The 19228-nt window shown below is 35.1% G+C and overlaps 1 protein-coding gene across 2 annotated transcripts in view; it reads right to left on the bottom strand.

Moving 5' to 3' along the window:
• LOC138707841 (phosphatidylinositol 3-kinase regulatory subunit alpha-like) overlaps positions 1 to 19228 on the bottom strand; it is a 570572-nt gene that overhangs the window by 42129 nt on the left and 509215 nt on the right. For both annotated transcript variants that reach the window (XM_069837816.1, XM_069837817.1), the window contains exon 3: positions 7899 to 8033. In XM_069837816.1, coding sequence (XP_069693917.1) covers positions 7899 to 8033 — 135 coding nt within the window. The remainder of the gene's footprint in view (positions 1 to 7898; positions 8034 to 19228) is intronic.

Genomic DNA, 19228 nt, shown 5'->3' with positions numbered 1-19228 from the left:
AAACAATGAACATCTCCGAAAAAGCTCCACTAATAATTTCCAACAAAATAATCACTTTCAGAATAACCATATTACACAAAAATAAGAAAATGTTTTAAAAACTGAAAAAAGCTGTGAAAACATAAAACTTATTTAATAACAATAGAAATGGTGATACAAATAACACAAAATCAAATCATTTTGAATCACACTAATTAAAAAAATAAGGAAATTAAGCTAAAACTTGAATTTCATATCTAGGAAATTTAATGACACAGACTGCGAAGAGGGTTAACACGATCATCCCATATGGATAATGCGAATTACTTTTCAAAGTGGATTAATTATTATTTGTGTTGTTATTATTTCAAAATATTAGTAGATATACGGTATGCGGCAAAATAAACGACACTGAAATTATTGTTCATCTGCTGTCCACGTTTCCCTAGCAACGAAGTATTTATTTATTTTACATAATAGTTTGACATATTGTGAATTCAGTGTTGTGTTGATTTCTACAATTAGGGTTCTCACAACAGGGGAGAAGGTGTTTACCGTCGAGAATTATTTCCGGTCATACAGAGTGGGGCGTCAGAATGGGCCGAGCTTGCGCCACGTTAAAAAGCAGTACCAGAAGCGATTTAACAATGTGGCACCAAATAACACAACAATGTTAGCTATCGTCGAGAAGTTCCGTCGTACGGGACCAGTCTTACGTCACCTTGCATTTTACAATAACTTATCTTGATTTTAAGAGTATATTTATAATATTTTAGTACTCATATTACGGGAGATAATGGTCAACAATAAACACCTTCTCCTCTGTTGTGAGAACCACAATTTCAGCATTAACCCAGCACTGAATATACAATAGAATAAACTAACTTACTTACAAATGGCTTTTAGAGAACCCGGAGGTTCATTACCACTCTCACATAAGCTCGCCATCAATCCCTATCATGAGCAAGATTAATCCAGTCTCTATCATCATATCCCACCTCCCTCAAATCCATTTTAATATTATCCTCCTATCTACGTCTCGGCCTCTCCAAAGGTCTTTCTTTCCTCCGGCCTCCCAACTAACACTCTATATGCATTTCTGGATTCGCCCATATGTGCGTCATGCCCTACTAATCTCAAAGGTCTGGATTTAATGTTCCTAAATATGTTAGGTGAAGAATACAATGCGTGCAGTTCTGCGTTGTGTAACTTTCTCCATTCTCCCGTATCTTCATCCCTCTCAGCGCCAAATATTTTCCCAAACACCTAATTCTCAAACACCCTTAACCTCTGTTTCTCTCTCAAAGTGAAAGTCCAAGTTTCACAACAATACAGAACAACCGGTAAAATAACTGTCTTATAAATTCTAACTTTCAGCTATTTGTGAGTAGACTGGATGACAAAAGCTTCTCAACCGAATAATAATAGGCATTTCCCATAGTTTGTGCATTTTCTCCTAACATGTTCATATCATCCACATAGACAAGCAGCTGATGTAACCCGCTCAATTCCAAACCCTTTGTTATCCTGGACTTTCCTAATGACATATTCTAGAGCAAAGTTAAAAAGTAAAGGTGATAGTGCTTCTCCTTGCTTTAACCCGCAGTGAATTGGAAAAGCATCCAACAGAAACTGGCCTATACGGACTCTGCTGTACGTTTCACTAAGACACATTTTAATTCATCGAACTAGTTTCTTGGAAATACTAAAGTCAATAAGAATACTATATAAAACTTCTCTCTTAACCGAGTCATATGCCTTTTTGAAATCTATGAATAAATGACTTACTGTACCCTTACACTCCCATTTTTCTCCAATATCTCTCGAATACAAAAAATCTGATCAATAGTCGATCTATTACGCCTAAAACCACACTGATGATCTCAAATAATTTCATCTACATATGGAGTTAATCTTCTCAAAAGAATATTGGACAAAATTTTGTACGTCGTCATCAAAAGTGTTATTCCTCGAAAATTACTACAGATAGTCTTTTCCCCCTTCTTAAAGACCAGTACATTTATGGACTCCTTTCTTTGTTCTGGTACAATTTCCTTTTCCAAAATAGAAAATACAACATTGTTAAATATCAACATTTTTTTTATTATTGTAAAACCGATATGAGCAGCAATTAAGATGACTTGAGAGAATACATTAATATACGTGAAACTAAATTTAAGTGAAGTCAAAAATATTAGTCGTGAGAGTAACTTAGTATAAATTTAATGGAGAAACTAAATTATGTAAACAATAGAGAAGGTTTCTTTCCACAATAGTGCATTTAAAACTGTAATTAATACTGTCCAATTTGTACGAACAAAGTTTAACAATTTACAAATTTTATTTTCATATTTTTGAACGTAATTCGTAAAAAATATGAGGCAGGTTGTAACTGTACGATCTATAATTTCCTATCCACTTGGTCTCTTTCAGATGACAGACAATAGTTCCAGACACCTTCACCCTGTCAGGTTAACTGGTTGGCAACGATGCTAACTCTTTATGGCTCTGGATCACTGCCAACACATCTCCAGTGCCAACAAGCCTATTCCATAACATAAGTCTTGAGGCATTCCTAGACTTGGATCAATTTGTATTGCCAGTTATCTACATCTGTCAGTGTCCTCCCTGTTATGCACTGCTTGTCACTGCACTCTAAAAATAGGCCATTAACATATCTACAAAATTATTTTTAAGAAGCACAGTCTTTAAATACTAATTCAGAACATTTGAAACTGCAGATAATGAGAAAGTAGTAATTCAATGGGCACTGTACTTATTTCTATAATAATCAGCATAAAATGGTAATCTGCCATGCTATTTTCTTTAATTTATTCTTTAACTTTGATTCCTCATACATCTTTAATACGATTAAAGTAATTTAAAATGAAACTTCTTAATATTTCGAACCAAATGAATTCTTCGTTTATGCATCAGTTTAGGTATTATTTAAAGAATTTACGATATTATGCTACTAAATACAATTACTGTACCGGTAAGTCAAGATTTTCAAAATATGTGAGCTTTTGGAGCTCACAAATTTAATATAGGTTTACACACGATGATGATGATGATGATGATGATGATGGTGGTGGTGGTGGTGGTGGTGGTGATGTACACGTAACCAATAAGAAACACTTCTCTCACTTCTTTCTTGCTAATATCCGTTCACACATATACCAGTAGCTTTAAACATATTATTAGTTAATATTAAATTATTTTATTTCAATATCCTGTTCTAAGTGAGTTTGTAACCTATGGGGATGTGCTAAATATTTGAATACTTTTTGCAATCAAAGTTTAGTGGCATTTAAAAACTTTGCGCATCAGAACTTCAAAAATGGCGTCACAGCAACTAACAAGGCCATAAATCATAAATATGCATTCAATATTATGTCATATTTTTCACATATGAAAGATTTCTTTAAAGAAATATATATCTGGTTTTCCATTACATTTAACAATCCTTTCCCCTTGAAAACAATGGGCATCAGAGGTTTAAATATCGCGTCACTGCAGCTAATAAGGCAATAAATGTGCATTAAATTTTATGTAATATATTCCTCACATCTGAAAGTTTATTAAAAATAATTTTACACCATATTAAAACCATACTATCCCCTTAAAATTTCTATTTTACTTCTAATTTTATTAGCATGTTTTCACTGAATTATATTTATTTTAAAATTCCGGTGAATTCCACAATTTTCTGATTATTTTGGTGAGTGAGAAAAAAACGTACATTACACAAGAAAACATTTATAATAAAATTAATTTTAATATTATTTTTCTCATTTATGCTTTAATGTAAGACGCCGTTCCTGCACCTTTTTGTTATATTTTTCGTCATGAAACCGAGAAATGTGTTAATTATATTTTTAACCATTTTTTCTTTTAGCTCTGCTTAGGCCCTAAAAGTCTTAAAGTTGAACGAAAAGGAGGTTAAGAACGACAAAATTCCCCTGCACTGGACGGTAATCAAATCATCTTCCCGTCCGCTATAATACAGAATGAGCCATACTTACGTACTAAAAAGTATTGGAGAGTATTCTATACACCAAAACAAACATACTGTATTTTGTCATATAAGCGTATAGCCGATATTGCATTGTTATCAAGATATGGCAACACTGCGTTATTTCAAAATTTTGTGTACTTCTTTTAAATGCGCTGATGTGTGTGCTCTGTGCATTAATTTAGTTTATATAATTGAAATGCGGCTGAAAAGTTTACTCTAAAACAGCGAATATTTATGTACGAAACTTACGTTAAAACAGATCCATGCCGGCAAGTGTGTAGGCACTTTGTAGAGAAATTCCCCGATATTCGATTTCCACATAGAGATACAGTTCGAAACCTTGTCATTACATTAAGAGAAATGGGATCCCTGAACTCTAAAATTCGTAGGCCAAAACAAAGGGTTCTAACAGAAGCAAAACTTGATCATATTGGTGCATCACTTGAACGTTCTCCTAATAAATCTTTACATCGTGTTGCACAAGAAGTAGGCGTATGAAAATTTTCAGCCACACGGCTACTAAACTTTTTAAATTGAAACCTTACAGAGTTACTGTAGTCCAAGAATTACGGTCACATGACAATGAAAGTCGAGTGAATTTCTGTAATTGGATTTTACAAAACATTGTTGGCGGTATTGTTGATGCACATTTAATCATTTTCTCTGATGAGGCACGGTTTCATTTTTATGGTTACAATTATATGTTCACAGAACAATAGATTCTGGTGCACAGAAAATCCGCGATTTCATCCGCATGATAAAAAGATTGGTGTGTGGTGTGCCGTAACAGCAAATCGAGTAATAGGGCCTATATTTTTTTTAATATATACTGTAAATTCAGAGAGGTATCGTACGCAAATACTAGCACAGTTTTTTTTAACAATTATCTGATAATGAGAGACAACGTGCACATTTTCAACAACTTTTTTGGAGGCTATAAGTGAATTTAAATTGAAAAATAATCAAAATCTGGATATTTAAACAAATTTTTGAAAGTGATGGCCGTTCATTTCTATACGGTTCTTCAGTTCTTTTGTGTGCATATTATCGAAAAAGGTTTTAAGCATATCTTCTGAAATTGAATGTATTGTTTCTGGAAAGTTTTTATTTTTATTTTAGTATGTTATTTTACGACGCTTTATCAACAGCTTAGGTTATTTAGCGTCTGAATGAGATGAAGGTGATAATGCCGGTGAAATGAGTCCGGGGTCCAGCACCGAAAGTTACCCAGCATTTGCTCATATTGGGTTGAGGAAAAACCCCGGAAAAACCTCAACCAGGTAACTTGCCCCGACCGGGAATCGAACCCGGGCCACCTGGTTTCGCGGCTAGACTCGCTAACCGTTACTCCACAGGTGTGGACTTCTGGAATGTAATTCTTTAATTCTTCTATTGTTGTAGGATATTTAACAAACACAACTGTTTTACAGTAACCCCTCAAAAAATAATGCAAAGCATTAATCGACATGGGGGGGGGGGCATAATCCTGTGCCTCTTGAAATAATAATTCTGTACCTATTCTATAACAGAATACCTTACTTACATGTTGTAATCACTTCACTTCTGTCCGATTCGCACAGATAAATTTACTCAGATTGCTGTCTACTGTCCGTCCTGTATGTTGCAGGGTCGTAGAAAGGGGGAAATCACGTGACAGTTGCTTAACAAGGCCCTTTTATTTAAATTATTTTAAACAGTTGTATAATATTACGTAGACGTATAATTCTTGACAGCAAATATTTTCAGAAAAGAGCTGACAGCCCAGTCACTAGAATTTAAAGAGGGACCAGCAGAAACGGGTGGAGGAAACCGGGAAGCGACGTAACCAAACGGACACAGTACCTTTGCGAAAATGATTCAATAATGAATTCACTTTATTCATTGGAAAATACGACCATATTTCTGGAACATACTATACTCACTCAATACTGTATACTGTGACCGTAAGACGACTTTGACTGCATATGCGGCCTTGGGTGGAAGTTCATTAGTAGAAGGGGTGGGAGTGAAGTACATTCAAAATCTCAGGTACAATAAAAATTAAAGTAAAAATAAAATGATGTCCTCATTTCTATAGACAAAGGAAAGAGTTTGAAGCCCTTAATAATGGCCCTGATTTTATGCTAAGGGCTACCTAGCTCTTCATATTATTAAACATGTTAGGGCAAAATAAATATGGGATACATATTCACTTGTATGCTATGTTACGCCAAGTTACAAACATTTAATTGCACGAAAAATTCTATATAATGCAGTCACTGTCTAAAAAATATCGAGTTTACTCGGAATGCTGTACAAATTTTACTAAACTACTCAAGTTTTGAATCTCATTTATCTCATTACATCCACTCTTTCTCACATAATATGTGAGATGGGTTCAGAGCCATAGTGGGCCAAGCGCCATTTATTAAAAACGGAGAAAGCGAGAGTTAAATTTAAGTGAATACCATAGTTTAATGAAGACTGACATATCATTTAGTTTTAATGTGTATACTTTATATTACTTTCTATATGTTTCCATTGAATTATGGTAATAACTAGACTTCGGATTTTAGGTAAAAACCTATTTTAATCCTTAAAAGATAAGTTCATAAAAACTTGCAAGTACAAGTTTTATATAAAACTATGCCTAAAATTGGTATTTTAATAGCACCTAAAATGCCTTTTTTGATCTCTTAAGTATGTTTTATCTCTAATATGTCAAAACAGCCATTCTAATTTCGAAAATTTGTATTTTAAATTCCGAATGTGTTCCTGATTCTGTTGAAAATAAAGTATGGGATAAACTAGAGCAAGTTCTGCAGAGAAATGTACGACAAAAGGACCTGCGTACTGCTTCAGATATCCTAGAAGGGAAGAACACGGATTTACAATGTAACATTCCTGTCCAACTATTGTCCAAATTGAAATACGCTCCTGTTACTTTAGTGGATGTGGAGCGTTCATTTTCAGCATACAAATTTGTGTTGAGTGACAGACGCATTGCTTTTTAGTGAAAATTAGGAAAAAGTATTAGTTATTTATTGTGAAGCTAATTATGGACATCAACGGACAAGACTTGATAAAAATTGATTACATTTGACTTGTTTGTGTACTGAATTTATGTCTAATTTTTTTTTACATTTAATTGTTTAGTTTATGTATAACTAGTTAGATATTTGTTGTCCTTGTATTTTTAGTAGTAGTGGTGGTAACGGTGTATAAGCATTTAAAATTATTAAATTGTAGAAGTGAATTCCAGATGATTTGGAACATGTTTTTAAAGAAAACATTAATTATTTTTTGTTAGAGCCTATTTTCAATTCTTTAGAGACTATTTCCTACACTTTTAAGCCTATTTAGGCACCTAAAATTACATTTTAACGACCTAAAAATCCGTACTCTAATAATAACTTCATTTTAACCCTTGTTTTCTACGGTTTTAGTAAATGGCTCCTGGCCTACTATGGTTCTGAACCCTTCATATGTACCGAACATCTGCCACAATGCAAGAAAATTAGTTCTGAAAATAGGAAAACAAAAATATACTTCTGTAAATGTTTATTCTCACTCTTTTCCAATAACTAATGTATCCCTGATGAAAGCTTATGAAAGTACATTAAAGATCATAGAACATGTGTAGTTCAAAATCCCTCAGAATTGATGCATACAAACTGGTAAGTACAACGTACAGTCTTAGAAAAAAGTTTTGTCGCACAAATACTTTATAAGTCCCAGAAAGGAGGCAGTGCGCATGAAATGAAACAAAACTAATTTTATTACCTGAACTATTTTTTCTCTTGTGAACCAGGTCGCTCGTCCTCTGATCATGCGCACTGCCTCCTTTCTGTGGGACAAAACTTTTTTAAGGCTGTATGTCAATACGTCTAGCACACAATACTACATACATCCTCAAACTTACCGTTAGTTTCTGTGGTGTTAGAGCAAATAATTTTGTGCCGTTTATTCCATGCGTCATGAAAGTCTCTGTATAGCTATGGAGATTGACTGACACCATCCATTCCACGACTTGAGATGTTGTCCACTCAGGAACAGGCTGTGAATAGAAACAAGAACAAATGTCAGATTTACCTTAAGAATCAGTCCTGGTGAAATGACCATGGCATTACTTTCCACGCAGGGACCTGTTTACATGGAATTTACTATTCCATAAATTCTTTACTGTATCACATTTTGGCAGTCAGATACAGGCAATCAGACTTACGAATGCATTTCTCACAAATATCCTGTCAACAACGAAAACTGCGGCACTCCTTTTCCTGGTTATGAGAGAGGTTCATGCTAAAGAAGAGGAATGAATGAATGAATGAATGAATGAATGAATGAATGAATGAATGAATGAATGGAGTTGATACTGTAAGTTGAGAATGCCAAAACAGAAAGCCATTAAATACAGGGTGAAAAGTAATTAAACCGACAAACTCCGGGACGTTGTATGGGACACCAAAACAAACGATTTTCTCTAATGTCATATTTTCCTAAGAGGCTTTATCAACCGGCAGAAGGCTTTTGCGTTCTTCAGTCCATGACGACTCTACAAAATCACATTTTGTTGTACGTCTTGACCCAGTGCAGTGCTTTATTAAACCTGTCTGGTGGCTCGGATATTTGTTGCAGCAGGAGAAATAAAAGTTAATCTTGAATTCTTTCACCGCGTGGATTTACTTATATTAGTGTTTGTTGATTTATTTTCGTGTTTTGTAAGACAGCACGTATCTTAATGTTGAAAGACGACTGAAACTTTCCTTTCCTTTTTATTGGTAGCTTCTCACTCATAAGAACGTAGTAGGCCTACTTTTTATAGTTAATTTACTTGGTTAACGTTGTATCTCAGCGAGAAATCATTAATACGTTCAGAAAATTAAATACGATATTGACGCATAATTTCGGGTCTTGCAGTGCGTAAAATACTACGAAAAATGCCTGATTGCATAAGGGAATTTTATAACTTTCTATATTCTCTATTACTCAAAATATTTTTCCCGCCGATGTAACCTTTGTATGGAGGTATTTTTTAATATCCCTTGCAGTGATTTTGATGTGTAAATGTTTTTGAACATCTTTTACAATGATTTTGGCGTGTAAATGTTTTATAAGAGAATCAAGCTATAAAGCATGGCAATGGTTTGTGTTACATAAGATCTGGTGTCCTCGCGAAATAGTGCCTCACAGCACAATATGACATTAGAGAAAACTGTTTTGGTGTCCCATACAACCTCCCGGAGTTCGTCGGTTTAATTACTTTTCACCCTGTATAGTGTGAGTTGAGGAAGTAAGTAAAAATATTTTGGGTAATAGAGAATATAGAAAGTAATAAAATTCCCTTATGCAATCAGACATTTTTTGTAGTAGGCTATTTTACGCACTGCAAGATCCAAAATTTTGCGTCAATATCGTATTTAATTTTCTGAAAGTATTCATTATTAATGATTTCTCGCTGAGATACAATATTAACCAAGTAAATTAACTATAAAAAACTAGGGTTACTACGTTCTTATGAGTGAGAAGCTTCCAATGAAAAGGAAAGAAAAGTTTCAGTCATCTTTCAACATTAAGATACGTACTGTCTTACAAAACACGAAAATAAATCAACAAACACTAATATAAGTAAATCCACTGAGTTAGCTCTGTGGTAGAGCGTCTGTCTCAGACTAGCCGGTTCGATTCCTGGCAGGGTCAGAATTTTCAAGTAAAATGTCTATCTCGGGACTAGGAGATGGCGGTGCACAACTTCCAATCACTAAATTGTGCACCAATATGCCTGGATTAAATCCCAAATCTCTCCGCAGTGCATATGAAGAGAAGGCATATGTCACTGTTGATAGTGATTCGTCCGTCAGATGGGGACGTTAAGCCTGGCGGCCCCCTTGGTGCTATTCGACAGGAATAGGCTACGTGCCGGCACCGGGTTTCCCTTCCTCCGCCTCCTCCTCCTCCTCCTCCTCCTCATCATCATCATCATCATCCTCATCCTTCTTACCCATTCCCTACGCTACACTTACACTTACACATACACTTTCCCAAGTATACGACATAACTTCACAGATAAACATCATCCGTAACGTGTCCCGCCGAAGTGGTGTGCAATTTGAAAATGGGTCTCAGGCCTGCCATCTATCCGAAGTATGCGGAACCCGAATCACGCAAGTGAAGTGGGTAAGCATTAGATATACACACACAATTTCATACGTATCTTTACGTTCTGAGTAATAGCCTACTTAGCCTATATGGAGAGTTACATTCTAAGGTTGGATAAAAAGTAATGGCAACAGTTCGATATTTCTGACATGGCTTTATTCACAGGGGTACAACATTTACGTACCTTCTATATAGTCGCCCCCCTTATTTATTACCTTTTGCCAAATGTTTGGAAGGCGTCGTACACCATCAGCGCGTCCATCTTTGTTGATGTTCCGTATTGACCGCCCTAAAGCACGGATAAGTTCATCTCTGGTATTGTACCGGGTCCCTCGCAGTGGTTCTTTCACTTTGGTGAAAAGATCGTAATCGCATGGATCATATCGGGTGAGTACGGTGGATGTTCCAGTAGTCGGCGTTTTCCGTCTGCCTTGGAGATACAGCGTGGTGCAGTATTACCCCATCAATGTCATATGCCACAATGAACGTCACTTTCACATCCCTGCCTTCCCGGAACGCTTTAACCCATCGTGCCACTGTGCGATATGGCAACGCTGCATCGGCATATGCTTCATGCAGTCCCTGAAAACATTCTTGTGCACTACGACCTCGTTTCACTTCAATTTTTATCCAGGAACGTTGCTCTAGTTTTTTAAAAGTGGTCTTAGGGCGCTCGCACTATCCCTATGAAAGTCAACGTTCTACACACTGCAGTAGATTGACAGAGTACTGTCGCCGCTGGCTGCACTAACTCATCTAACAGTCCTTGTTCATGTCCACACAGCTGGCAACTCTCGAACGCACCATCGTCACGTGACAGCAGTGTTGCCATTACTTTTCATCCAACCTATGTATTTCTTATATAACCAAAATTCGTGTTAACAGTTATTTTCATGCATTAAAGAAATGGAATTCAAAGGAAAGAACAATAAAATAACGGCATCATCACACAACAGACATGACATAATATACGGCACTAGAAACAGCACTTCAATATTTATATTAAAACACTCCTTACCGGTACTAACGATTTCATCAATACATCATTACATGTAAAAAAGGGAAATATTTATGCGATATATTAGTTCATTGAGACTTCTAAGTAAACGAATTGAGGTCTAATGAAAATGTTATGTTTTATTTAACGACGCTCACAACTGCCGAAGTTATATCAGCGTCGCCGGTGTGCCGGAATTGTTCCCGCACGAGTAAATCTAGTGATATGAGCCTGTCGCATTTAGGCACACTTAAATACCATCGACCTGGCCCAGGATCGAACCCGCAACCTCGGGCATATAAGGCCAGCGCTATACCAACTGCGCCAACCAGGTCGACATGTCTAATGATTTCTTATGATCATCAGAAGGCAAAGGGCATTAACAGTTTTTGCTGGCAGTCTAATCTTGCAGCGGCTTATATGTTCCATTCGATCAAAAATCACGCCAGCTTGATATACTGCTACACTATGCAAGCCATTAGTAGTGCATGGAAAAAGTAGCAGAGGAACTTTAAATTAGTATTGATTTTACTTATAGGCTATATTTACACTGTTTGCCTAACAGTCTGTCCGTGTAATCTGTGCTTGCGTGTTTTCTGGAACAAAAAATGTTTACTGACATAATGATTATTTGAGGACACAGTTGCAGTAACTATACACACTCAAGGAGACATTATGTGGTCAGTCGTGTTTTTTTTAATGAGCGCCAAACGGTACAGTTACCGATATAAATTCAACATGCATATAAAGCCTAATAATACAGTTAAAACTAATTCTGAAGTTGTATACAAGAAGATTGATCATAGACTAATCAAGATTTAAAGTACTGAAAAGCTAAATTTAGATGTACAAATGCTTCTACAATGAAAAATGGATATTACAGATCATATTAATATCATATTATGGCAACCAATTCCAACTTTATACGCACGCATTCCATATTTCCTTAATACAGTAGTTGATTGGATAGCGCGTTAGCCTGCCATGAAAATGTTCCGTGTTCAGTCACCAGCCGTGATGTGATGGTGATGGTGATGGTGACGGTGATTATGATCATTATTATTATTATTATGTTGATGATGATGATCATCATCATCATCATCATCATCACAAAAGATATGAGAGCCCACAAACTTTTCTATATAACAAATTCGAAATTTCTTTCACCAGTCTCCAGATGCATTAAAAATGCCAACATACGTGGCTGCGAATTCGATCCCTTCAATGTATAGACTTAGTTTGCTCTTGGCAACGATTTATCATTTATGTATTCTTTTAGGCATTATACTCAATTATCATTGTCTCATAGTATTCTTAGTTATGTATTTTAAAGTCATCCATTATTTATCCATTCATCGTCATTATTGTAATTAATTGTAACAGTGGCGGCTCGTGGGTATTGAATTCAGGGGGGCTGCATACAAAAATAAACCATGCAACTTACCTTATTTAAAGATTAGTTCCATGCGCCTTGTCTTGTAGGTTGCAAACTTTTGAATCATCTTCTTATTAAAATCCGATATGTAGTTTAACATAGTCTTTACAATGGAAAACATAGCTAATGCGGTCAGGCTCTCTTCTCTCATCGTATTTCTAAGGTAGGATTTTACTCTCTTCAAACACGAAAAGCAACGTTCTGGTTCGGAAGTTGTCATTGGTATGTTGATAACTATGGGTAGTAGTTCCACAACTTCTGAAAATGAGGCCTGCAAGTTCTCAGATAGAAGAAACTGCAAGAGCTTGACTGCGCCACTGATATTTCTGAATTCTTGTCTCTGGTACAACACAGTGAGTTCCGTTTTTAGTTTGTCTTTATCGTACATTAGAAAAAGCTTCACACACATTTAGGTCATTTTCAGGAAATGAGCTTTTGTAGCATTCAAATTTTTCTTGACACAGAAGAGAAGATAATATCAGATGATCTATGAACTGGAATCGGGTGTTAGCTTGTGTGATAATGAGGTCACACACTTCCTAGGCTGCCGCAACCCTTGTCTGAATCCCTTCGACCTTACGACGCATTTTAGGATTTTCATTTTCACAGATCTCGCCGTTCAACTGTGCACTGTTCCGTATTGTCTGTGTGGCATTAACAAAGCTTGATATGCAGAGTCGGCCTCGGTAGCATAGTCTGTTGCGGGTTCGATCCCGGCCCAGGTCGATAGCATTTAAGTGTGTTTAAATGAGACAGGCTCATGTTAGTAGATTTACTTGCATTTAAAAGAATCCTGCGGAACAAAATTCCGGCACACTGGCGACGCTGATATAACCCCCGCAGTTGCGAGTGTCGTTAAATAAACCATAATTTAATTTGTTTTATATGCAGATTTGAACCTTAGAAATATCTAACTGGCGATGTTGTTGTTGATTGTATAATATATCTACATGCAACATCAATAAATGAAAAAAATAACTGAGCCAGAAATTGAATTCAGGATCTTCAAGAGCACGCACCAGAGCGCTTACCTCATTTATTGTGATGTTGTTAGATGTTTCAGATTCCATTATGGCTTGAAAACATTCTAGCAATGGCTCCTTCTTCTCATGAACAACATTTACTGTTCTTATTTTAAAACTCCATCTTGTTCCCCCAGCTGATGGAATTGTCTTTGAAACACATTAATCTAATACAGAGTGGAGATCGAGAGAAGAAAGCAGGGATATTGGATAAATCAGCAAAAATTATGCGAGCCTTTGTATTTTGTTTAGCGGCTCTTTCCATTATGAGATTCAACTGATGAGCACTTGATTTCACATTTCTCCTGAAATGTTGTGGTACTGAACTTAATAGACTATAAATATTGTACAGAATTAAGCATTGTTACACTTGTTATACTCACAACATTAAAGAAAATGCATTTAAAACTTCGCGCTACTGACAAGCTGCTGTAAATTTTGCAGCTCCTGGAAACTCTGGATTCATGGCCAAGGGCAGCAGGGGAGGGGTAAAACTAACGCGCAAAGCATCCGAGACGAGACTAGCAGCTCCAGGGGAGGAAGTGGCTTCACCCATAGTCCTTGTTTCTCGCTTCGCTCTGGCAGCACCAGGGTAGGAAGCGACTTCACTAACGATTGCGTGCATGTCCAAGCCCCTACAGTCTCGGCTGCGCGAAACGAGGAAACCGGGGCAAATTGAACGCTGCGCTTGCCGCCATATTGTTGGAGAGCAGTCAGCAGACGCATAATAGTAGTACGTAAATCACGAAATTTAACGCTGTGATGATCTAAAATTGACAGATTATGGCCATTTTCGACATTTAACGTAAAATTAGGACGAAATAAACATATTCAAAGTTTCATTGATATGCATTAGAACATTAAAGAAAAGAAAATACGTACGCAGCAATTTATAGAAAACATACTCATACATCCATAAATAGGCCTACACAATACACATTATAGATTGTATAATTTTACGATAATCAGCAAATTGTTAGGTTTCAGAGACTCCAATATTATATTAACATACATTACTCTTAGATCACAAGACATAAATATATGCACCTTGATTACACAAGTTCTTATTATAATGAAATTCTTAAGTGAAATAAATATGTGATAATCAGTATAGACCTGTTGTTAAGTTTTAGAGAATCGAAAATTATATTACCGATACTTCTAGACCACAGGACATTAGGTAATCTGGCAAAATATAATGTGCGAAGTTAGCCAAATTACATTGAATTCATTCTTCAATTAATAAAGGGAATGCTATAAATTATAAAAAAGTATCGGTACCGGTACCTAATAAATTGCAAACAATAGGTAATGTGAAGACCTAAAAACTAAACAATCACTTTATGCAAGATAAAAAAAAACCACATACTTTTCATGTGTGGATTTTTTACATACCGGTATTGTATTTTTATTTTAAATAAATAAATTAGATATATTATCATTGCTTGCGGAGTGATGGTACATAATTTTTATGCACATATGTAATATCAATAAAATGCCATTCCTTGCTTTTGTTAATAAAATATATGTCCGGCAAAATGTAAAAGAGTTATTTATAGATGAACTCTGAATCATAAGTTCACAAAGACGACTTAGCTATTATAGCTATTTATTTATTTATTATCTGTATATTTATTTATCCATTTATGGATCTTGAATGAATGTTTATAATCTTGCAGATAAATTCATTTACATAATAAAAACAAAAATTTATCTTTCCACTAATGTTTTAACATCTGATGTGTTAGTCTAAATAATTCACTCAGTGGGATTTCTCTACAGTCTGATAAGTATTCTTTATTGTCGTAAACTACTGATTGATTTTTAATGATATAGATATTGTAACAACAGAGATAATATTATATCGTACCTTTTGCAAATGGCTTGGAAAATTAAACAGGGATGGTATTATCGCCGCGCTCTCGTGGTTAACATTCGGCAGGTCTTTGAGCGGCCTCGTGCATAACATTCGGCAGGTCTTTGAAATTTAATTGCATTATTGTTTTCAATTTCTTGTGTCGCCGCTCCAATCACTCGCCTCAATTTCAATATTGCAACCAATAAGCTGCTTCCATTATTAAATGACACTTACTTGTCTAATCCACGTGGACTAAAACCGAGGTTGCAATGTCTTGTGCTGAGGACGAACATTAAGGTATGTGATTAAAAATTATTATTAAAGAGTTATTATTAAGAGTTAAGAAAGCCAGCGTACTCGTATATGATATAATAATAATTATACTAATAATAGCCATTTAACAATATAACAAACTAGTGCTTATTCTTATCGAGGAAGTAGACGTGACGCTTAGAGTGAAACCTACAGAGCAACAATCGGTCGGCAAAATTATGTTTTAAAAACACACCGCACGTTATTGTATGATGCCGACATGTTAAGCATGAGTCCGCGGCGATAATATTTATCATCTTTCAAAATTCTATTGCCATTACTTTCAAACTGTTCACTAAAAACACCAGAGACAAAACGAACAATTGTGTTTACCGCTCTATTTCTACCAGTAGCATGGCGGCGTAAACATGCGCAGACTGGTTTCAATTTTGGACAGCACACCAGCGCTCTGTGTGAGTCTAGTATACTATATAACGTCTTTGTGCATGTCAATGAGAGCGAAATTTAAAAAAAATTCGAGCCGTAAATAGAGACTGTATAATAAATGTATTTCACAACATAAAATGAGACAAGAGTCACAAATGTCTGGGGGTGCTGCAGCTCCGCAGCCCCCCTTCGAAAGCCGCCCCTGAATTGTAATTGTATTTATGTGTAATAATTATTTTTGTGTTATGTTTTTGTAATATTCTTTGTGCTGAACTGTAATTGGCCACTGGCTGTTGTACAGCACATTAAATATAAATAAATAAAAAATAAATTATTATTATTATTATTATTATTATTATTATTATTATTATTATTATAGCTCTGCAATTTGAACCTATGATACTCAGAATTGCATGTTTCTTGAATTCATTTTGGGAAAATTATGTAGCTCTGAAAATAGCTGATTTGGGATGGCCATTCAATATGCACATCAATGACCTCTGTTGTCAGCAACTTCTTGTAGTCGAATGGGATACACTAATGTTTAATACTTGCGGAAGCATTTTATTATAACAATCATATATACATCAAAACAATTTAAAATTACCAACTGTAATATATGACTACAGTTGTCACTATGTATTTTATACTATAATGAATTAAGAACGGGAATACAAACAAATTATTTAAAACGTTCGAATTAAATGAAATCTTCGTAACTTCAATAATAATAATTTGTAGTATAGCTAAATTTAGTTCGCATTTGAATGAAACTCAAAGCCTATTTCGTAATTTTCAAAACTGTAATCATTGCATAACGTTTATATTATAAAAAGCGTTACCCCTCGAATATTAACTAAAATAAATTAAAATGAAATATATATGTGTATAAAGGTCACCCAAATTTAATTCCGAATTTTTCAACCAAGTCTTATAACTTAGGAATGAAAGAAAAAAAGATAACTTATTAACATTTTTTTTATAAGTCGCCACGGTGGCCCAGTGGCTAGAGCGCTGGACTTACAATCCTGTGGATCAGGGTTCGATCCCCGGTTTGTTCCCGATTTGTAACTTGTGTTGGGCAACCCGTGGTCAAGGTATCCGGGGGCTCTGGTTACCTTGTGGCATTCCTAACAAATCTCCATTCTCATCTCATCTCATCTCATCTCATCTCATCTCATCTCATCTCATCTCATCTCATCTCATCTCATCTCATCTCATCGCGGGTGTAGCGTAGATCAGCCTTCTATGGTGCGCCCTGGACAACGACAGTATCAGTAAATTGGTCTGCACGGCTGACTTCATATGGATGAATGAAGAACAGTCAAGTACCCGCCATTAGTGAAAGAAAATTACCCTCATGGGGTTTGAACATCGAAAATGCACGAAAACTCGTATCTTAGCCAATACACCACAAGGTGCAGGGATGCCAAGTCAAAGCTAATAGAGTAGGTTGAAATAAAATTGGCATTATTATCATTTTAAAATAATTTATCTTCTTTATTTGATTATATTATCGTTTAAGTATATATATATATATATATATATATATATATATATATATATATATATACAGAGTGATTAACTTAAGGAGTTAGGTAGCCTACAGTTTACAGCAGAAAAATTTTGGAAATATTCAACATTTTTTTCCTCCATTACTGTATCTTGTACAATAATGAACATTAGTAAGTGTAAAACACTGTTCTTCTACTATATGGAAAAAAATATTTTTACGATTTAAAATAATTATTTACATTTATTTTTTCAAAATTCAGTTCACTGTGCAGTGATGAAGCGTTTCCCACATAACTAAAAAACTAACCAACATTCTGTAATGAAATTTTTTGTGTGTATTTAAGCATGTCATATCTACAATATGATGCAAGATCACTTCTCTACCTTTAATAGATTGTCTGATAAAAAATATATTCATTTAAAAATGGTGAAATATCAGTATATTTTCTAATACAAAATAATAAAAATATATATTATTTATTAAGGAATATAGTTGAAAGAGCATGATATTGTAAACATGAGTTTCAGCAATAAAATAAAAGAGACTGAACATTAAAAGTTAACAAGTTTATGAGTTATGTGGGAAAAGCTTAATCACTGCACAGTAAACTGCCACCATTTCCAATTTTGAAAAAAAAAAAATATATTTTTTTTTAAATCGTAAAAATATATATTTTTTTTTCATATTGCAAAAGGACAGTGTTTTACACATACTAATTTTCATTATTGTACAAGATACAGTAATGCAGAAAAAATAAGTTGAATATTTCCAAAAATTTTACTGCTGTAAGCTGTAATTAACCCTTTAAACCGTTCATAACTTGTTTTACACATCATACACAACACGACTAGGGGTGGACACTTTTCGCCGTTGAAATTCTCTAATTCGCAGCGCTTGTATTTTAGTTTTAATAATGATTGAAATAAGCTAAAATAATAAATAAACATAGCCGGGTGGACTGATTAATATGGTACACCGATTCATACGATGCGTTTGAGGGAAGAAACATTTATTTCTAATACGCGGATCTCTCAATGTAGTTCATGCCTCTCAGCTAGAGTAATGGGTTCTGTGAATATTTCGACTGCCTGTGAGGGTTCGATCCCCGGTACTTCTTTTCGCGCTTTCTAATTTCAAACTCCGATTCCAGGCGATTCTAAAACGTTCTAGTTAAAACTACTTTAAAATGGAAAAAACGTAATCAATGGAAACATCACATGAACCAGAATGTTCCACAGAAGTATCTAAAACAGCTAGAATCCTGTCTTCGGTAATCATTCAAGTTTCGAATCTCTGAAACTCGTGAGCGCAAAAGTGAAAGATAGCGAGAGAAGAATGAATATAGCTACATGTTCCAGCAAGCAGAATACGTCCATATGGTCCAAGTCCATGCGGGCTGTCGTCGATATAGTCAATCTTAGACCATATGGGCTGCCATAGTCTGAATCCAAAGTTTTTCTTGTTCTACCCAGGTAGTGATGTTCTCATGGTAATGTTGCCGAGTGACATACTCAAAATGTATTTAAATGAATTTACTTATTTATTTTATTTATTTATTTCATCAAT

Source organism: Periplaneta americana, chromosome 10 (assembly GCF_040183065.1).
Source record: "Periplaneta americana isolate PAMFEO1 chromosome 10, P.americana_PAMFEO1_priV1, whole genome shotgun sequence".
In the NCBI taxonomy this organism is placed as follows: domain Eukaryota; kingdom Metazoa; phylum Arthropoda; class Insecta; order Blattodea; family Blattidae; genus Periplaneta; species Periplaneta americana.
The sequence above is the reverse complement of the archived record's forward strand: the minus strand, read 5'-3'. Positions and strand labels throughout refer to the sequence as shown.